Source organism: Schistocerca nitens, chromosome 10 (genome assembly GCF_023898315.1).
Source record: "Schistocerca nitens isolate TAMUIC-IGC-003100 chromosome 10, iqSchNite1.1, whole genome shotgun sequence".
Classification (NCBI taxonomy): Eukaryota; Metazoa; Arthropoda; class Insecta; order Orthoptera; family Acrididae; genus Schistocerca; species Schistocerca nitens.
The window spans coordinates 124,973,441-124,996,386 of record NC_064623.1 but is presented as its reverse complement, the minus strand read 5'-3'; the positions used below and the strand labels follow the sequence as shown (position 1 = coordinate 124,996,386).

Sequence of the window (22,946 nt, the reverse complement as noted above, 5' to 3'; positions counted from 1 at the left end):
AAAACTGTTTAATGTAACGAAATATTTTCTTAAAAATTTTCATCACCTCTTTCACCCTCTGATGGGTTGAATATACAGAAACAGTGAAACACACATGTCCTATATTTCTAACTGAGAAGCCAAATTCAAATTTACATATAGTTAACTTTAAAGATGCTTTCATAAAGAAATATTTTCATAAAATATTTCATCTTCTATTTCACACTTACAGGGGTTGAATTTCTAAAAACATTGAAACACGCATCTTTAATTTGTAACGGAGAAGTCAGAGACAAATTTTCATAGATGTAGCTTTAAAAATTAATTGGTAGTTCTTTAATAACGATTTATTTAAAAATTTCACCCACTATTTCAACGCCATAGGGGTTAAATTTCCAAAAATTCTGAAACGCGTGTTTATTTCTGACAGAAAGGAAATAACAATTTTCATAGCTCTAGCTACAAAATTGCCTCGATAGCGACATATTTTCAAAGAACCTTTCCAAGCAGAGAGCTGTAACTGAATTTGTTTTGGCGGAAAACCATAACATCGCAGACATTCACTGGCGCTTGCAGAATGTCAACGGAGACCAAGCAGCGAACAAAAGCACGGTGAGTCGTTGGGCGAGGCGTCTGTCATCATGGCAACCAGGTCGCACAAACCTATCCGATCTCCCGTGTGTCGGCCAGCATCAAACAGCTGTGCTACCATCAGGAAATTAATGAAACTTGCCGTGTCCGTCGACACAAAAATGCAGACGAAATTCTTCTTGACCATGACAACAATGCGGGCATACAGGCCTTCCCAGTAAGGTGGCGTAAGGCCGTGAGACTGAACGGAGATTATATTGAAAAGTACGGTGTTGTAGCCTAAGATATGGGAAATCATATGGTATATTGGAATCTTTAATAAAATGAACATGTTTTCTGAAAAGAAAAAAAGTGTTGCATTATTTATTGAATGCCAAACGTATACAGGGAAACTGCGTCCGTTCCAAGAACCAATTACCGATACGTTTTCGATAGTGGGTGCGTTTTAACGCCTGCCGAAGTGGCTGACCGGTTCTAGGAGCTACAGTCTGGAACCGCGCGACCACTACGGTCGCAGGTTCGAATCCAGTCTCGGGCATGGATGTGTGTGATGTCCTTAAGTTAGTTAGATTTAAGTAGTTCTAAGTTCTAGGGGACTGATGACCTCAGAAGTTAAGTCCCATAGTACTCAGAGCCATTTGAATCATTTTTTGCGTTTTAACCTGTCTGTAACAGACGGCTCAGGTACGACGCCACCGCCGCATCGAGCCGCAACATTCAGGCGTCACACACTACGTATCTTGTAATGGGATGCCAGTTCTCGTGACATTCGCTCGCTCTGCAGAAACCGCCTCCATGGCTGAGATCGCCTATTGGTATTTAGCCTGTACAATGGCGCTCTAGGTAGTGGAAAATTTTCACTTCCGGTATTTAGCCAGTGAGAAGAGGATGGGTAGTGGCGTGAAGTTTCTGATCATCAGTCTTTCTACATCTACATCTACATCCATACTCCGCAAGCCACCTGACGGTGTGTGGCGGAGGGTACCTTGAGTACCTCTATCGGTTCTCCCTTCTATTCCAGTCTCGTATTGTTCGTGGAAAGAAGGATTGTCGGTATGCTTCTGTGTGGGCTCTAATCTCTCTGATTTTATCCTCAAGGTCTCTTCGCGAGATACACGTAGGAGGGAGCAATATACTGCTTGACTCTTCGGTGAAGGTATGTTCTCGAAACTTTAACAAAATCCCGTACCGAGCTACTGAGCGTCTCTCCTGCAGAGTCTTCCACTGGAGTTTATCTATTATCTCCGTAACGCTATCGCGATTACTAAATGATCGTGTAACGAAGCGCGCTGCTCTCCGTTGGATCTTCTCTATCTCTTCTATCAACCCTATCTGGTACGGATCCCACACTGCTGAGCAGTATTCAAGCAGTGCGCGAAAAAGCGTACTGTAACCTGCTTCCTTTGTTTTCGGATTGCATTTCCTTAAGATTCTTCCAATGAATCTCAGTCTGCCATCTGCTTTACCGACAATCAACTTTATATGATCATTCCATTTTAAATCACTCCTAATGCGTACTCCCAGATAATTTATGGAATTAACTGCTTCCAGTTGCTGACCTGCTATTTTGTAGCTAAATGATAAGGGATCTATCTTTCTATGTATTCGCAGCACATTACACTTGTCTACATTGAAATTCAATTGCCATTCCCTGCACCATGCGTCAATTCCCTGCAGGTCCTAATGCATTTCAGTACAATTTTCCATTGTTACAACCACTCGATACACCACAGCCAGTGTCCTGGATTACGTTAGAAAACTCTGCGCAATGTGTCGCGGACTGAGGGCATCCGTCCCTCAGATAGGGGCGTTAGGGTTGGGGATCCCTATGTGCTATTCCAGGAGAGCACCCTACGTCCGGCGATGGGTTTCATCCTCTCACTTATCTTCATCCATATGAACACAAAACCAACATTAGGCTGTACAAAGCCTTCGGAGTCATCAAAACACACACACACACACACACACACACACACACACACAACACACACACACACACACACATATACGAGGTGCGGCTAGAAAAAAACCGGACTGATGCTGGAAAAAACATTTATTTACAATTATTTACAATTTCATGTTATCTCCTTCAATGTACTCTCCTCCTCGGTCTCTACACCGCTCCATACGAATTTTCCACTGTTCATAGCAATGCTGCAGATCATTTTCGGTAAGTCCATACATTACTTCCGTCGCTTTTTGTTTTACTGCTTCAACAGTCTCAAATCTAGTTCCTTTCAAAGCTGACTTGACTTTAGGGAAAAGAAAAAAGTCACAGGGGGCCAAATCAGGTGAGTAGGGTGGATGATCTAAGATGGGAATGTTGTGTTTTGCCAAAAACGTCTTCACTGACAACGCACTGTGAGCTGGGGCATTGTCTTGGTGAAGGATCCATGACTTTTTTTCTCCACAAATCGTTCCGTTTTCTCCGTACTCACTCACGTAGGGTAGCCAGGACGCTAATGTAGTAATGCTGATTCACTGTTTGTCCCTCTGGTACCCAATCAATGTGCACAATCCCTTTGATGTCAAAAAAAAACAATCATCATTGCCTTGAATTTCGATTTTGACATTCGTGCTTTTTTTTGTCGTGGAGAACCAGGAGTTTTCCAATGCATCGATTAGCGTTTAGTTTCGGGATCGTAAGTAAAAAACCACGATTCATCGCAAGTAATAGCATTTTGTAAGAAGGTGGGATCACTTTCAATGTTTTCCAGGATGTCAGAACAAATCATTCTTCGGCGTTCCTTCTGTTCAATTGTGAGACACTTTGGAACCATTTTTGAACACACTTTGTTCATGTTGAAACTTTCATGAAGAATCTGCCTAACACTTTCCTTGTCAACTCCTGTTAACTCAGACACTGCTCTGATTGTTAAACGGCGATCTTGTCGAACAAGTTTACCGATTTTTTCAATGTTTGCATCAGTTTTTGCTGACAATGGTCTGATAGTGCGAGTGTCATCACTGGTGTCTTCGCGGCCATCTTTAAATCGTTTAAACCACCCAAACACTTGTGTTCTCGATAAACAATCATCGCCGTACACTTGTTGTAACATTACAAACGTTTCACTTGCAGATTTTCCTAGTTTAAACAAAATTTGATGTTAACACGCTGTTCTTTCTGTACACTCAACATTTTCCGACGCACAGACAAAACGTCAACTACTTAAAAGAGACGCCACGGGCAGACTGAGTGCAGGAGGCAGATGAAACTCGAGCAGTAAGCGGAGCGAGAATCACATGACAGGCCACGCGACTTTCAGCCTTATTGCATTCGTTTTATTGTTTCACCAGTACTAGTCCGGTTTTTTTCTAGCCACACCTCGTATACTTGGCATTACGTAGCAGGTCGGATGGCAATGGCAATGGCAATGGCAAACCGCCTTAATTAGGACGTCCCTACACTGATCCCCAGACAATGGGACTACTGAGTTTTTTAAATGATTGCAGGCTCAGATGGAATAAAGAACTTGTAGCCGGCCGTTGTGGGCCAGCTGTTATAGGCGCTTCAGTCCGGAACTACGCGGCTGCTACATTCGCAGGTTCGAATCCTGCCTCGGGTGGGTTAGTTAGGTTTAAGTAGTTCTAAGTCTAGGGGACTGATGACCTCAGATGTTAAGTCCCATAGTGCTCAGAGCCGTTTGAACCATTTTTTAATAACTTGTAGAGAGGACTTGTAGGCTTGAGACGAGTCGTAAATAAGAATGACGGCACATCTTTCCGACACGACGAAGTCAGCAGGAAAAGACATATGACTTGCGAGGACGACTCGGCAGATAGCGACACACAAACTTTACTAATGAGGTATCCGACGGCGGTTTTTGCTGTCTGTGGAAGTAGGAAGCGACGAAACAGTGCGACGTTTCCACGGCTGAGAATTTGCCCGCGGTTTGTTACTGAATTCTTGCGCGAGAAGGAACCGGCTGCAATTAAATTAAGTGTTATTTGATTTATAGCCGCAATTAACTGCGATGCGGCGGAATGAATACCCTGGAGAACAGCGGCTAATAGTATGGCCTCGAGAACTTGGCAAAAAATATAATACCGTTTAATTAATTGTGAGGCGTTGGTAGAACTGAAAGCGAGTAATAAAAATGAACTTGCAGTATAAATAATAGACGGTACAGCAAGAAGTGATTAAAAATATACACCTTAAAAAAAGTGTGTCACGTATCCCTGCAGGAGGTAGGAACAGTGTAAACTCCACAGCGCAGCAAGATTAAAAGAACCTTGTAATTGTCTCATATTGCGATGCGTAAGTTTTAAAATTCGGCTCAAAGTTGCCTACAACCTTCCCCTGCAGAAAGAGAGGGAGAGGGAGGGAGGGGGGGGGAGATAGAGAGAGAGAGAGAGAGAGAGAGAGAGAGAGAGAGAGAAAGCGGGACCAACTCTACAATCTTTATATCATACGAGGTCTGTTAAAAAAAATTCGGAACATTCATAATTTCGCGCCAATGCTATGTTGGACCGAAATGCGGTAGTTATTTTTCGGTGCTGTATTGAGTAGAGCGCCGTGTCACAAAGTTTGCGAATTTCGAGATGGTAGAGAAGCTACGAATCTGCATTAAATCTGGCGTGAAACTCAAGACAATCTTTATAAGGATTTACAAAATGATGCAGGAAGCATACGGTGATGAGTGCTTGGGCCGTACTCGGTGTTACGAATGGTTCACTCGTTTATAAATGGCCGGAAGTTAAAGATGACCATCGTTCAGGACTCCCTTCGACGTCTACCGACACGCTCATGTCAGGAACGTTATCGAAACTGTGCGTCCCAATCGAATACTGATTGTCCGAGGGATTGCAGAAGAATGTAGCATTTCAGTTGGATCACGTCATGAAATACTGACACAGCATCTTGGAATGCATCGTGTTGCGCCCAGTTCGTCCCACGACACATGAGTCCAAACAGATCTTTGCCTTGCAAACTGTGAAGAGGTTGTGGATCTTTCAAATGAGAAGAAGACGTCTAATTGCGTAGGCTTCCGCGGCCAGAGTCAGTCGACATAAAAGTTTTCTGGGTTTGGTACCGCATCATAATGTAAAAACTACTGCTGCTATAGAAAAACCGACGTTTCGGCCACGGTTGCAGCGACCTTCTTCTGGGACTAATGGTGCGTTCTAGTTTTTTTTTCTTTATTGTGATTTTAATACCCATATAAAAACAGGTAGGCTGGCAGCAGCACAATACGCCGCTCTTCAGCCAAAGATATTACAATGGTAAAACAGAGAAGACACATGAGTTGGAACAAAACGGCGGGGAAAAAACAGTAGACACATGAACATAAAAAACATGAAGCCGTTCACACTCGATGACAATCCACACTACAAACTGTTGACACGACGCACAAACACTGAAGATGTCGATGGCACTGGTGAACGGTGGAGTGTGACGGTGAACACTGAACACTAAACACGAGACACTAATGGCGATGATCTCTGGCGCGCGAATGTCCACGTAGCATGTGCGAGTCCGGGGACCTGCCAAGAGGGGATGAAGGGTGAGGGGGGAGGAGAGGGGAGAACGAAGATGCCAATGGGTGAGGAGATGGGAGGAGGACAGGGGAGGGGAAGCCCGGGGGAGGAGTGGGGAGAAATGGACGAGGGAGGGAAGGGGGGAGAGAAGGGAGGGAGGGTACCCAAAGGAGGGAGGGAGGATCAAAGTTGGTAGGAGGGGTAGATGGAGGGGAGGAGGGCATCATTAGGGAGGGGGAGCTGGCGGAAGCCACCTTGGGAGAGGGTAAGGAGGGTGGAGAGATGGAGACCGGGTGGGATGTGGGAAAACAGGCGAGGCAGCGGGCGGGGGTAGGAGAGGATGGGGGGGACAAGCGGGTGAGGAGGATCGAGTTTTCGGGAGGTGTAGAGGATCTGTCTCCATTCAAGGGAAAGGAGGAGGTGGGGGAACGGTATGAGGTCATACAGGATCCGCGTGGGGGAGGGGAGACGGATGCAATAGGCGAGGCAGAGAGCATGGCGTTCAAGGAACTGAAGGGATTTGTAAAAGGTAAGGGGGGGGGGGCGGAGATCCAGGCAGGGTGGGCGTAGCAGAGGATAGGGCGGATGAGGGATTTATAGGTGGGGAGGATGGTGGAGGGGTCCAGACCCCACGTACAGAGATGGGGGGTCCAGGAGAGGTGACGGTTGAGGGTGACGCCAAGGTACTTAAGTGTGGGGGTCAGGGCGATAGAACAGCCATAGATGGTGAGATAGAATGTGTTCTAGCTATGCAGTGTCCTTTATATTTTGTTCTTACTGTTCACTGCGCATGCCATTACGTCATAATTTTAAAAAGTAGTTAGTTTATTGGTCACTTAAGGAAGAAGGAGAGGGAACTTTATTTTAATAGGTTATTGCGGTGGAGGGAGAACGTGACCTCTGTTGTCCATTGGCGCTTGTGTTATGTACCACCGTCGAATGAGAAGTTTGCTGCTGTTTACCAACTGCTGGTCGTCGGCCGCGCGGCGGCAGTTACTCGCCGGTAGTGATTGCGCCTCGTGTTGGGCTCTGATTGCTGGCAGCCAAGGTGGGGCAAGCCTGAGTCCATCCTCCCTGTTCATGTTGTTAGGGTGTTTGAGTATTTCGATGGCCTCTCTGATTTTGCGTTTCGTCATAATTGGCTGCTTGGCCAACACACAGGCTTCGCTGAATTTTATTTCTTTTCCGCAGTCATGGTGATGTTCTGCCACTGCGGATTTATTGTGTTGCCCTAGACGAATGTAACGCTCGTGCTCCCGAATGCGCGTTGCTATTGGCCTACCAGTCTCGCCGATGTATGCCTCTCCACATTCGCATTCCTCCTTGTAAACGCCTGCAGTGTGTAATGCATCCACCTTGTCCTTGGTGGAGCCGAGCACGTCCTGGATCCTACGCCCACTATAGAAGACAGGCTGCATCCCCAACGCGGCGAAGGTGTTTGCCTATTCGGTCAGTGACGTTTTTCACGTAGGGTAAGCGTACCGTTGGCTGCAGTTTGTCTGTTTCCTGCTTATCTTTCTTGCTTGTGTTCGTCGACAAGGCTGTGTTTATCGACTTATGGCTGTAGGACACTGCATAGCTAGAACGCGCCATTAGACTCAGAAGAAGGCCGCTGCAACCCTGGCAGAAACGTTGGTTTTTCTATGACGCGGTACCAAACCCATAAAACTTTTATGTCAAGAAGACGTCTCTTAGGAGAATCATAGCTGGTGATGAGGCGTGGGACTACGGTTATGATGTCGAGATCAAGATTAAATCTTCACTGTGGGTTGGCAAGGGTTCTCCAAGTCCAAAAAAAAAGCTCATCAGGTCAGATCAACCCTGACGAAGTGCCGTCTGATATATATATATATATATATATATATATATATATATATATATATATATATATATAACGCAGACGGCACTTCGTTCGAGCCAGCAAGAGGCTTACCAAGATTCTTCCGAAAGTGGAAATGGCGTTGGGAGCGGTGTATCAAATTGTGGAAGAGAGTATTCGAAGGAGACCATGCAAAATAAGTAAAAGGTAAGCATAGGAAAATTGTGTGGACAAAGTTCCGGAATTTTTTGAACAGACCTCATATATTGAAAGGTATGTGCTAAGGTCTGATCAGGGTAGCTCCAGAAAATAGTCGGTAGCTGCCAACCGCAAGGTGGAACGAGTATAATATCTTTGAGTAAGAGGATCTTTGATGGTTAAGAGAGCTGGGCGCGCGCAGTAAAAAAAGCAGGGAGTCGCAGGTAGGTGCCCAGAGAAAGCAGACGTGTGGTGACAGCTTTAAGGTAGGTCGCGCTTGCTGCACCTGACCAAACTTTAGCACGTAAATGAGAGAAGATATGTAATGATTTCAAATTGGTTTTGTTAGGTAATGCTCAGAGTTAGGATTTGTATGTCCAAGGTTTGACACAGTAAGCGTTTGGTAAAATTTTTTGTAAGAGTGATTCGTGCTACAAAAATGTTGGAAATGGTATGCTTTGTGTATGACTTAAAATTTTAACAATATATATATTGAGACCAACATTGTGTTTAAATCTAACAGCCTGAACCATAATCCACATCCTTTGCTTGTATTGAATATGAAAATGAGTAGTAAAGTAAAGTTACCCACCAATGAAAGAACCAAGTAAACATCAGGGCCCAAAGTTAATTTTACAGTACTGTCTTAATGCCATTGCACAAACGGCATTATTCTCTTAAACTTGATTGCTGAGTCAAATACATGTTGCATTCCTGGCAAAATGGAGGAGTGCAAGAAACAAGTTCACAGACGCAGTCAGATGCAGGTTTGCTGAATAATTAATTTAGAACAATCTTATCAATGACACAATCGCAATAAAAAAGGTAACAATTTTGGTTAGATACTTTCAATATCAGGTACATCTTCACCACCGCGAACATTAGAATCTCTACAAATGTTTGGGTACAGTGGGTACAGAGGCTTGGATTTTCATGAGGACTTCCGCGGCACAGCGATAGATATCGAGGGTGTAGCCAATTATTTGGATCCGTTTAACGTAAAGTAAGATGTGAATGACTGGAGACTCTTCATTAATTCATAAAAGAGAAATCTCGAAGCAACGATTCCCCCTATTTTCAACCAGTATATCGAAGGATGATCCGCCTTTTCCTTCTGAACGATTCTTCTTAGTTTCCTTGTTCAAAGGTGCATGGTGGAGAGTGGGGGAATCACGGACGTGGAATGCTGGACACACATGTCTGGCTGTGTTGGAGAAGGACGGAAGATATTTCCAATGACACAATCGCGAGTCGAACCTGAACGCAGCACCAAATAAATAGTTGTCAACCGACGCCGCTCTCGCTGCAGAAAGTATTTTCACTTCACATTTTTTCAAAAAGTTTATGTAAGATATGAGTAAACTTCTATAAGCGTATAATATTTTAGGGGTCACATAGAAATGCTGTATCGTTTATGAGAATTAACGTCTAATTAAGGCCGCCTAGATGGCCGTGAGGTCTAAAGCACTGCTTTCCAGGCGGGAAGGAGCGCCGGTCCCTGGTACGAATCCTCCCGGCGGATTTGTGTCGAAATCCGGTGAGCCGGCCAGTCTGTGGATGGTTTTTAGGCGGTTTTCCATCTGCCACGGCGAATGCTGGCTGGTTCCCCTTATTCCACCTCAGCTAGACTATGTGGGCGACTGCTGCGCAAACAAGTTCTCCACGTACGCGTACACCGCCATTACCACGCAAACATAGGGGCTATACTCGTCTTTTGTGAGACGTTCCCTGGGGGGTTCACCGGAGGCCGAATCGCACAATAACACTGGGTCCGGAGTGGTTCGGCGGAGGGGTGAAGTGGACTGCGATAATCGTCGTGGGGTTGAAGACCACTGCGACTGCGGCGGGGGCGGAGTCTCTCCGTCGTTTCTAGGTCCCTGATTAGCATAACATGGCATAACATAACGTCTAATTAAGCAATGTTTTTACGTACTAGCCGCGAGCGTCATGCGATTCTAACGACAAAGAAAAATATTGTTTTGTGTTACCGTATGTTTCGTTAATGACTAACATTTTGAGTGATATAATACAGACCGTCCGTAACTAGCCCTACATACTTAACCACGTCTGTGTCAGATGCCACGAAATTACCAAAGGAACTCGGAGATCGGATACAAATTAGACGACTTAGAGAGAGAGCCATTAAGGATATGAGGAACAAAACACGTTCACTGGGAAAAGCAGCTGCTACTTATTCTGTTCCAGATAGTACTATACACCACCATCTCAAGAAAGAAGTTATACAGCAGCCGAAACCTGGACGTAAGACTATATTTTCCGAAGAACACGAAACGGAATTAGAACAACATATCTTACGGGTTAACCATATAGATACTGCGGTATATAGCTTTCAGATTTGCTGAGGTAAATAATTTGAAGCATAATTTTGACAAAACACACCAAATGGGAGGAAAAGAGTGCATGTACGTTTTTTTTTAAAAAAAAACATCCAAATATTTCACTGCGGAAGCCTGAGTCGCAGCACAGGGTGGCCGTGCGGTCTGTCATGGTCACGCGTCTCCCCCCCCCCCCCCCCCCCCCCCCTCGGAGGTTCGAGTCCTACCTGGGGCATGGATGTATGTGTTGTCCTTGGCGGAAGTCAGTTTAAGTTAGATTAAGTAGTGTGTAAGCCTAGGGACCGATGACCTCAGCACATTGGTCCCATAAGACCTTACCACAAATTCCCTCCCCCCCCCCCCCCCCCAAAAAAAAAAGGAACAAACCTGAGTCCACTTCTTCGATCAATAGAATTACAGCTTTTAATGAATCTGAAGCGAAAATGTTCTCCAATAACTAGCAAGCTTTGTAGACAAAATAGCACTTCGAAGTTAATCGTATTTACCTTGTTGATGTGACAGGCATGTCGAATGTACACTCCTGGAAATTGAAATAAGAACCCCGTGAATTCATTGTCCCAGGAAGGGGAAACTTTATTGACACATTCCTGGGGTCAGATACATCACATGATCACACCGACAGAACCACAGGCACATAGACACAGGCAACAGAGCATGCACAATGTCGACACTAGTACAGTGTATATCCACCTTTCGCAGCAATGCAGGCTGCTATTCTCCCATGGAGACGATCGTAGAGATGCTGGATGTAGTCCTGTGGAACGGCTTGCCATGCCATTTCCACCTGGCGCCTCAGTTGGACCAGCGTTCGTGCTGGACGTGCAGACCGCGTGAGACGACGCTTCATCCAGTTCCAAACATGCTCAATGGGGGACAGATCCGGAGATCTTGCTGGCCAGGGTAGTTGACTTACACCTTCTAGAGCACGTTGGGTGGCACGGGACGTGCATTGTCCTGTTGGAACAGCAAGTTCCCTTGCCGGTCTAGGAATGGTAGAACGATGGGTTCGATGACGGTTTGGATGTACCGTGCACTATTCAGTGTCCCCTCGACGATCACCAGTGGTGTACGGTCAGTGTAGGAGATCGCTCCCCACACCATGATGCCGGGTGTTGGCCTGTGTGCCTCGGTCGTATGCAGTCCTGATTGTGGCGCTCACCTGCACGGCGCCAAACACGCATACGACCATCATTGGCACCAAGGCAGAAGCGACTCTCATCGCTGAAGACGACACGTCTCCATTCGTCCCTCCATTCACGCCTGTCGCGACACCACTGGAGGCGGGCTGCACGATGTTGGGGCGTGAGCGGAAGACGGCCTAACGGTGTGCGGGACCGTAGCCCAGCTTCATGGAGACGGTTGCGAATGGTCCTCGCCGATACCCCAGGAGCAACAGTGTCCCTAATTTGCTGGGAAGTGGCGGTGCGGTCCCCTACGGCACTGCGTAGGATCCTACGGTCTTGGCGTGCATCCGTGCGTCGCTGCGGTCCGGTCCCAGGTCGACGGGCACGTGCACCTTCCGCCGACCACTGGCGACAACATCGATGTACTGTGGAGACCTCACGCCCCACGTGTTGAGCAATTCGGCGGTACGTCCACCCGGCCTCCCGCATGCCCACTATACGCCCTCGCTCAAAGTCCGTCAACTGCACATACGGTTCACGTCCACGCTGTCGCGGCATGCTACCAGTGTTAAAGACTGCGATGGAGCTCCGTATGCCACGGCAAACTGGCTGACACTGACGGCGGCGGTGCACAAATGCTGCGCAGCTAGCGCCATTCGACGGCCAACACCGCGGTTCCTGGTGTGTCCGCTGTGCCGTGCGTGTGATCATTGCTTGTACAGCCCTCTCGCAGTGTCCGGAGCAAGTATGGTGGGTCTGACACACCGGTGTCAATGTGTTTTTTTTTCCATTTCCAGGAGTGTATATAGAAAGTCAAGGATTTTAGCAGCAAAGAACCAGGAACAAGTCGGCATGGCAACTACTCATGAAAGAGGCACAACAGCAGCAGTTGTTTGTGTATTTAGTGTTTCAGGAAAATAATGTTTCCTCCTTTTTTATTTTTAAGGAGGAGCGAATGAAGCATTAGTCTTGCCTGCTATCTGCTTTGTTACCAGAATGGAATAACACTGTTATCCCTTCCACAACATACATCACATCGTCTGCAGCCACTGGTCCTGACATATTCTGCACCTCTCAAGGCTTCATACAACAGAGAATGCAACTTGCACACGGCTAGCAACGTAGACCGACGAATTGCACAGTTCGAAGTTGTCTCACTTTTCACGGAAGCCTTCAAACGCATCAGCAATATAGAGAAAACAGCAAATGGTTCCCGGGCAGATGAAGTTTGACCAATAGGTACAACTAAATTTCATGAACATTTCATAGATTTGGCATAAGCAACAGCTGATGCACAGATAGTGCTCACGTCAAATGAGCAAAGAGCAGAAATACTTGATACGCAGATGGGCCTAGTGCCGACAACAAGTATGGAGCAGAGGCCAGTAACCCCTGTAGTTTTGTTCAAATCAGTTCCACTTGAAGATATTGTTAGGACTGATGTTCCCAAACCGCCACATCCGAAACGTAAATAAAATGTCAGAAAATCACATTCAGCTGTAATAACTAGTTCTTCTATGAAAGATATTTTAGAAAATAATGAAGAGAGAAAAAACAGTAAGGTCCGGATGAAAGAAAGTGAAAAGACTGTACGTTCACCTAAAAGTAGAAAAGCTGTGAAGAACCTTCAAGCATTTACAGATGATAACATCAAGATGAATATTCAAGAATACGACATACCACCAAGAAGAAAACGGACCCTGAGGGAGCTGCGATCGAGAATGTGTATTATTGCCTAGTTTGTGAAGAAACGTATGAATTCCTCCCACTGAAGACTGGATGAAATGCTACAAAACTAATTTATGGGCCCACGAAAAATGCGCGTGTGATTAAAGTACATCAAAAGGATTTTTCGATGACTTCCGTGACGACCAGACAATGTCCGCGACTACCCCACATGCAATCCGTAATTACCCCACTCTCTGCGGGGTAATCCCGGACACCAAGGTTTTGTTTTCTTGTTAATATTTGGTTTTGGATTGAAAATTAATATACGTTGATTATGCGAACTTAAGATAGAATCCTTTAAGTAAAGTTTCAGTAATAAGTAGTATACATAACTTTGTATTTCAGTTCCACCTTAAGTGTTTGTAATTACCACACTCTCCTCCAAGTACGTATCTCTGCCGTAATCGCTGGCCTCTTATTTTTATTGCCTATCTAAAAATGTTTTACCAACAACAATGAAAGGGTGGTACATAAATTAAGACATTTGAATGACATCGGCTACGAGACACGTACATTGTTTGCTTCATTTTTGTTTGCACGAGGTACACGAAGAGAGCAACATCGAGAAAAGCCGGAACTAAATACGAAAATACTCTCTGCAATGACACACGATCTTATTAATAGGTCACGTTAGTGTGGTCAATAATTTGATAAATACAGACGTTCAAAGTCAATATTTCCTCACTAAAGTACCGAAAAATACACCAATGGCCATTAAAATAGCTACACCACGAAGATGACGTGATGCAGACGCGGAATTTAACCGACAGGAATAAGATGCTGTGATATGCAAATGATAAGATTTCAGAGCATACACACAAGGTTGGCGCCGGTGGCGACACCTACGACGTGCTGGCATGAGGAAAGTTTCCAACCGATTTCTCATACATTAACAGCAGTTGACCGGCGTTGCCTGGTGAAATGTTGTTGTGATGCTTCGTATAAGGAGGAGAAATGCGTACTATCACGTTTCTGACTTTGATAAAGGTCGGATTGTAGCCTATCGCGATTGCGGTTTATCGTATCACGACATTGCTGCTGGCGTTGGTCGAGATCCAATGACTGTTAGCAGAATATGGAATCGGTGGGTTCAGGAGGGTAATACGGAACGCCGTGCTGGATCCCAAAGGCCTCGTATCACTAGCAGTCGAGATGACAGGCATCTTATCCGCATGGCTGTAACGGATCGTGCAGCCATGTCTCGGTCCTTGAGTCAACAGATGGAGACGTTTGCAAGACAACAACCATCTGCACGAACAGTTCAACGGCGTTCGCAGTAGCATGGACTATCAGCTCGGAGATCATGGCTACGGCTACCCTTGACGCTGCATCACAGACAGGAGCGCCTGCGATGGTGTACTCAACTACGAACCTGGGTGCACGAATGGCAGAACGTCGATTTTTCGGATGAATCCAGGTTCTGTTTACAGCATCATGATGGTCGCTTCCGTGTTTGGCGACATCGCGGTGAACGCACATTGGAAGCGTGTATTCGTCATCGCCATACTGGCGTATTACACGGCGTGATGGTATGGGATGCCATTGGTTACGCGTCTCGGTCACCTCTTGGTCGCACTGACGGTACTTTGAGCAGTGGACGTTACATTTCAGATGTGTTACGACCCGTGGCTCTACCCTTAATTCGATCCCTGCGAAACCCTACATTTCAGCAGGATAACGCACGACCGCATGTTGCAGGTCCTGTACGGGCGTTTCTGGATACAGAAAATGTTCGACTGCTACCCTGACCAGCACATTCTCCAGATCTCTCACCAACTGAAAACGTCTGGTCAATTGTGGCCAGTCACTACTATTGATGAACTGTGGTATCGTGTTGAAGCTGCATGGGCAGCTGTACCTGTACACTCCATCCAAACTCTGTCTGACTCAATGCCCAGGCGTATCAAGGCCGTTATTACGGCCAGAGGTGGTATTTCTGGGTACTGATTTCTCAGGATCTATGCATCCAAATTGCGTGAAAATGTAATCTCATGTCAGTTCTAGTATAATATATTTGTCCAATGAATACCAGTTTATCATCTGCATTTCTTCTTGGTGTAGCAATTTTAATGGCCAGTAGTGTAAATAACCACATAAGAAGGTATCAACCAAAGAGAAACAAGTCGTGCAGGCAACACTTGTAGGTAGGACGACAGCTATGAGTACGATACAATATTGCAGTGCCTGTGTTATTCTGGTTACAATGCTAAGTGCCTTTGGACATGGATGCATGTCAACCGAACAGGCACAGAGCGGACCACACCTGTAGTTATACATCCATTATGTATATTCTCGTACGATAGGAGACGCATGGTTCATGGTATATGGAAATTTGAGTCTGGCCGCGATTCGCGCACGGATAGGCAAATTGTGCCGGCACGGTAGCTCAGCATGTTCGGTTAGAGGGTTAGCTACCCTCCGTAATAAAAAAAACTGAGTGAACGGATCAACGAAGAATGAACGGGTGTCATAGGACATCCCTCCCGAACAAATTTATCGAAGAATATAGAACAAAATCAGGTAAAAAAACCAATGGTAAGGCGAGCGCTCGCCGTAAGCGGGAAATCCGGGTTCGAGTCCCGATCCGGCACAAATTTTCATTGTTGTCATTCCATTTTATAGCTGATGGTAATCATTATTCGCAATTGCGAATTCATTTGATGTGAACAGCTATGAATAGTCATATTGGGTATAAGAAACCGCTTCAGCTGTATGTAGTCCTTTATTATTGGATCACTACCGGTTTCGTGGCACTGAAAGCCACATATTCAGGTGAAGAGTAAAACATTAGAGAGGCAAAGCCGCGCCACTTATCCACGCGGTCGAGAGGCCTTGCAACGGTTCGCGCGGCTTCCCCCGTCGGAGGTTCGAGTCTTCCCTTAGGCATGGGTGTGTGTGTTGTCCTTAGCGTAAGTCAGTTTAAGTTAGATCAAGTAGATTTGTAAGCTTAGGAACCGATGGCCTCAGCAGTTTGGTTCCATAGGATCTTACCACGAATTTCCCAAAGGATATTACCTCAAATTTCCCATGGGATCTTACCTCAAATTTTCCATAGGATCATACCACAAATTTCCAAATATTTAGAGCGACAAACCTCGGGGCACGAAAGGGAAGCAGTGGTTGGGAAGGGAGTGAGACAGGGTTGTAGCCTCTCCCCGATGTTATTCAATCTCTATATTGAGCAAGCAGTAAAGGAAACAAAATAAAAAATTGGAGTACGTATTAAAATCCAGGGAGAAGAAATAAAAAGTTTGAGGTTCGCCGATGACATTGTAATTCTTTCAGAGACAGCAAAGGACTTGGAAGAGCAGTTGAATGGAATGGACAGTGTCTTGAAAGGAGGATATAAGATGAACATCAACAAAAGCAAAACACGGTTAATGGAATGTAGTCGAATTAAGTCGGGTGATGCTGAGGGAATTAGATTAGGAAATGAGACATTTAAAGTAGTAAAGGAGTTTTGCTATTTGGGAAGCAAAATAACTGATGATGGTCGAAGTAGAGAGGATATAAAATGTAGACTGGCAATGGGAAGGAAAGCGTCTCTGAAGAAGAGAAATTTGTTAACATCGAGTATAGATTTAAGTGTCAGGAAGTCGTTTGTGAAAGTATTTGCATGGAGTGTAGCCATGTATGGAAGTGAAACATGGACAATAAATAGTTTGGACAAGAAGAGAATAGAAGCTTTCGAAATGTGGTGCTACAGAAGAATGTTGTAGATTAGGTGGGTAGATCACGTAACTAATGAGGAGGTATTGAATAGGATTGGGAAGAAGAGAAGTTTGTGGCACAACTTGACTAGAAGAAGGGATCGGTTGGTAGGACATGTCCTGAGGCATCAAGGGATCAAAAATTTAGCATTGGAGGGCAGCGTGGAGGGTAAAAATCTTAGAGGGAGACCAAGAGATGAATACACTAAGCAGATTCAGAAGGATGTAGGTTGCAGTAGGTACTGGGAGATGAAGGAGCTTGCAGAGGATAGATTAGCATGGAGAGCTGCATCAAACCAGTCTCAGGACAAGACCACAACAACAACAAAGCTCGGGACCTTTTTACCCAAGATTTTTTCCTCGTCAGAACAAAACACCGCTAAAGGGCGGTATGTGATAGAATAAAACCCGGCCAAGTCCCGGGTTCGCGGTTCTGTTTAGATCGGAGAAGCGGACTCATCCGCTATATTGGAATCCGGCTGTTTTATTCTATGACATACCGCCTTCCAGCGGTTTTTGTTCCGACGACAACGAACGTAGGGTAAAAAGATTCGGAGCTTTTCCGCTCTAACGTTTTAGTCATATGTTCTGCTTTTAGAAACCGTGCGGGTAGCCGCGCGGTCTCAGGCGCCTTGTCGCAGTTCGTGCTGCTCCCCCCGTCAGACTTTCGAGTCCTCCCTCTGTCGTGGGTGTGTGTGTGTGTGTGTTGCCCTTAGCATAAGTTAGTTTAATTGGTGTGTTGGCCTAAGAAAAAATAGGAAACTGGTAGTGATCCAATAATAAAGGACTAAATACAGCTGTAGCGACTAGTAATACCCAATATCCAATACCCAATACTGCCAGAAGGAAATCTCGTAAAAAAATGAAAGGGTAAAGAAGATTAAAAATTACGGCCAGTTTCGCCTACCACGATGTAATTTTTCCACTGCATGCCTGTATAGCTGTTCTGTAAAGACGCCTACTTTACAACACCACTAACTCAAAAATTATCTCTTGAATCACTGCGTGCAAATGCCGGCGGGACTCCACCTGAGCTGGTCCCCGCCTCTGATGGCTGTCTGGCGGGCGCAGTGTTAAACCTGTGGGGCGGGAGGTGAATAGTGGAGCAGGCGAGCCGACCTTACCTTTGAGGCGCACCTTGTCCCCCAGGATCTGCAGGAACTCCTCGAACATGGGGCTGTTGTCGTTGTTGTCGAGGATCTCCTCCTCGGTGTACTGGCCCTCCTTCACGTAGATCACGCCCACCTTCAGCTCAGACTTGATGAACACCTGAAACACGAGACGACGTGCCTTTGAGTCCACTCGCCAAGCAGCTCCGTCGCTGCGCTCTCTGCTCTACAATGGAAGATTTAGTGTACGGCAGCGGGGGCTCAGCTGTGTGACAGAAAAATGAGGAAGGGCGACAGAAAAGGAAGCGGCGAATTATTAAAGTGAAGAAGAGGAGGAAGAGCGAGAGAATGAATTTGACGGACATAAACTGGGAAATGGGAATCGATGTATTAAAGGAAATCATGAACATATCTACAGACATTTTCAACAGATGACGTTGGCTGAGAACGTTTTCTCGGTGAGATGCAGTGACCTTTAGGTGAGTATGGGTAATTCCGCTCACATTTGACAATTTTATTATCAATCATATCTACTGAAACAACAACAATGTCTATTTTTGCCCCTGTATGCGCTGGTTATCCCATTACATAATTCCTTCCAATCCTATCTCCCTCATTTCTCAATGCTCTTAGTTGATGAAAGACATCATTCTCACCCACAGAAGTCGCATTCTCAGAAAATTTCACTTTTTATATCTTTCTGCCATTTTCACTTTCATAATAATAATAATAATAAATAATAGTAATTATTATTATTAGTCGAAGCAAGGGCAGCAGCAGCAGCAGCTGTAGGACTGCTATTACTAGCTTTATTACTTCTGAGTTCTACTTACTCATATTGTCTATACATACACTATATGATTAAAACTGTCCGGACACCTGGCTGAAAATGACTTACAAATTCGTGGCGCCCTCTATCGGTAATGTTTGAATTCAGTATGGTGTAGGTCCACCCTTAGCCTTGATGACAGCTTCCACTCTCGCAGGCATACGTTCAATCAGGCGCTGGAAGGTTTCTTGGGGAATGTCAGCCCATTCTTCACGGAGTGCTGCACTGGGGAGAGGTATCGATGTCGGTCGGTGAGGCCTGGCACGAAGTCGTCGTCCCAAAACATCCCAAAGGTGTTCTATTGGATTCAGGTCAGGATTCTGTGCAGGACAGTCCATTACAGGGATGTATTGTCGTGTAACGACTCCGCCAAAATCTGTGCATTATGAACAGGTGCGCGATTGTGTTGAAAGATGCAATCGCCATCCCCGAGTTGTTCTTCAACAGTGGGAAGCAATATGGTGTTTAACACATCAGTGTAGGCCTGTGCAGTGATAGTGCCACGCAAAACAACAAGGGGTACAAGCCCCTCCATGAAAAACACAACCACACCATAAAACCACCGCCTCCGAATTTTACTGTTGGCGCTACACACGCTGACAGATGACGTTCACCGGACGTTTTCCATACCAACACCCTGCCATCGGATCGCCACGTGGTGTACCATGATTCGTCACTCCACACAACGTTTTTCCACTGTTCAATCCTCCAATCTTTACGCTCCTTACACCAAGCGAGTCGCCGTTTGGCATTTACCGGCATGATGTGCGGCTTATGAGCAGCCGGTCGACCATGAAATCCAACTTTTCTCACCTCCCGCCTAAGTGTCTTAGTACTTGCAGTGGATCCTGATGCATGTTGGAATTCCTATGTGATGGTCTGGATAGATGTCTGCGTATTACACATTACGACCCTCTTCAACTGTCGGCGGTCTCTGTCAGTCAACAGAAGATGTCGGACTGTACCCTTTTGTGCTGTACGTGTCCCTTCACGTTTCCACTTCATTATCACATCGGAAACAGTGGACCTATGGATGTTTAGGAGTGTGGAAATCTCGCGTACAGACGTATGACACAAGTAACACCCAATCACTTGACCACGTTCGAAGTCCGTGAGTTCCACGAATCGCTCCATTCTGCTCTCTCGCGATGTCTAATGACTATTGAGGTCGCTGATATGGAGTACCTGGCAATAGGTGGCAGCACAATGCACGAAATATGAAAAAAAAATATGTTTTTAGGCGTGTCCGGATAAATTTGATCACATAGTGTATATTCAAATCATTTTTAAATCTGTTAATATTATTTTATTACAGTTTGTCATATTAAAATTATTGTCCTTTCTTAGGTAATTACGATGTCAAAAAATACTGAATGTGTGAATCCCTGGTCCAATGCAAGAAAGTGACTGAATGCCATAGTCTGATCAGGTTAAATAAATAAATAAATCAATAAAGTCATACGATAATATGACTTATTGCAGAACGAATTTTTGTATCACATATCAAAACAGGTTGAATAACGTATTGTAAAATTTTTGGTTTTCTGCTCTATGTACTTCCTTTTAATATTTAATTTTGTTTTAGTTTCCTACATCATTCAAAATAGGCTTAATCGAAAAGGAGAACATTCCACTATAAACTATAGAAATAATGCCTTAAGTCTTGTATTAGCTACAGAAATAACGCATTAAATCTTATGCCGATCAAGGTAAATCGCAATTTGAGAAGTTCACTGTTTGTGCAAACATATTTTACATAAATAATTAACCACTGCACAATGAATGGGTTCAAAACGAGCGGGTTGTACATCTCGATGAGACTTTTCCATTTTTTTTTCTAAGTCAATATACTCCTAAAAAAGCGTCTTGTTTTTAGTCGGCATCTGAATGATGTAAGTCATTGTTGCCACACAAGCTGGTCAGCTGATTTTGATCAGATTGACTTTCAGGCGATTAAAATTCAAATTTTCCTTAGTGATTTGTACCGATTATGTTATCAGGATCTGTTTTCTTCTTTCTGATTTTCCGTTTGCTTTCCAATCATCGCAGTGTATTTGGTTTTCCGTTTCTCTTCTTTCATTTTCAACACCTATTTCTACGGTGTAGCCGACAAAATTGTGGAGTGTTGCTTTTCTCTGTTGGTGTTTCTACATCTGTAGCTTTATTGCAACCGTATAATTCTAATAAAAAGTAAACATACAATGCTTTGTGGTTATACAAACTAACTTGCTATTGCTCGCCATATTACCGCAGGCTTGGTTGGGCAAATATGTTACGAAAAAGTTATATCAATTGCAACGAATTAAATTCTTATAGATCTTATAATCAAATGTTTCCCTGAGACACTTAAGTGTCTTCATTATCTACGATGATGATCAAAGCAGAAGAAATGAATTATCGTAGATAATGAAGAGACTTAAATGTCTAAGGGAAACATTTAATTATAAGATCACTATGGTACAGGACTTTCCCTTTACATCCAACGCTGGGGTGCTATTCCAGTGTCGGAGAGCCCTGGCAGTAGTGACAATGTAAGGGAAAATGAGCAGAAGATAATGAATTAAGTTTGTGTTGGGGAGGGCACTCAACGTATGTAGTGCGTGCAGCAATGTTGACCATTGTGTTGGTGGTAGTGTAATGGTTACCATTTCTGCCTCGCAAGAAGACCCGGGTTCGAGTCCCGGCAGCCGCACAAATTTTAATTCATTTATTCTGCTTCGATCATTATCGTAGAATTAAATTCTCAATCTCTGGACGTAGATATTTGTGAATAACATTTCTCTTATACATCTATTTACGAATGCGAGGGGATACCCGAGAAAAAAAGAATCGGAATAAAATTGCAGTGGGCGGAGCTTGTGTAGTACGCATTTCTGCCGCTAGGCGCGTATAGCACAACCCATTGCCAGTTCATTGCCGCCTGTGTTGTCGACATGGTTAGTTCTGTTCATCTGCAGAGTTGTTTTTGCTAGCCCTGTTTCGTTCTTGTTTCGGTTTTTTATGATAGCAAGTCTAAATGAACGATGTGTAGCTGTGAAAGTTTGTTTTCTACTCGGTAAAAATACTGCTGAAAATGTTTTAATGTTGAAAACAGCTTACCAAGATGACGCTATGGGATGAACTCAAGTGTACGAGTGGTTTGCTCAGTTTAAAAATGGCGACTTATCCATTGCTGACAAACCTCGTTCTGAACGTCCATCAACTGCCCGAATTGACGAAAATATTGAAAAAAAAAATCGAGAACCCGTGTTCGCAGACCGCCGACAGACAACTGATCAAACGTCAGAGATTAGTGGATTAGCTTGGAGCTCGGTTCAGCGAATTGGTGAGCAACAGGGTTGCTGCCAAGTTTGTTCCTCGAGTCCTCACTGACAATCTAAAGGAACGTCGAGTTGAAAAATGTCATCCTCAAAGGACAACAGCTTGAAACTGATGATAAGTTATGGTGCTATGGTTACGACCCAGAACAAAGCAACAATGAAGCCAATGGAAGACATCATTGTCACACCGTCCAAAAAGAGGTCGTCAAGTCAAATGAAACATCAAAACAAAGCTGATTTGCTTCTTTGATGCCAAGGGATAGTTCATTCAGAGTTTGTTCCCCTAGCTCAGACCGTCAATCAAACCGTTCATTTGGAAGTTTTAAGAAGACTGCGCGACTGTGTTCGTGAAAAAGGTCCGATTTGTGGCAGACGGGAGACTGGTTCTTTCAGCACGACAACGCACCTGCGCACACAGCCATCTCTGCTAAACACTTTTCGGCTAAGAATGGCATGGTTCCGCTGCCCCACACGCCTTACTCCCCTGACCTAGCTCCATGCGAATTTTTCTTATTTCCACGCATGCAAAGGGGCACGAAAGGACATCGATTTGACAACACTGAAGAAGTCAAGGAAAAAAAAAAAAGGGAGGAGCCGTCAGCCATTTCTAAAGACGATTAAAAACAATATTTCGAACAATGGAAGCAGCGGTGGGAAAAATGTGTTAACTGTAATGGAAAAAATTTTGAAGGGAATGTTGTTTG

General features: G+C 44.7%; 1 protein-coding gene across 1 annotated transcript in view; it reads right to left on the bottom strand.

Moving 5' to 3' along the window:
• LOC126209927 (rap1 GTPase-activating protein 1-like) overlaps window positions 1–22,946 on the bottom strand; it is a 195,349-nt gene that overhangs the window by 148,146 nt on the left and 24,257 nt on the right. The window contains exon 2 of the mRNA XM_049939045.1: window positions 18,109–18,253. Coding sequence (XP_049795002.1) covers window positions 18,109–18,253 — 145 coding nt within the window. The remainder of the gene's footprint in view (window positions 1–18,108; window positions 18,254–22,946) is intronic.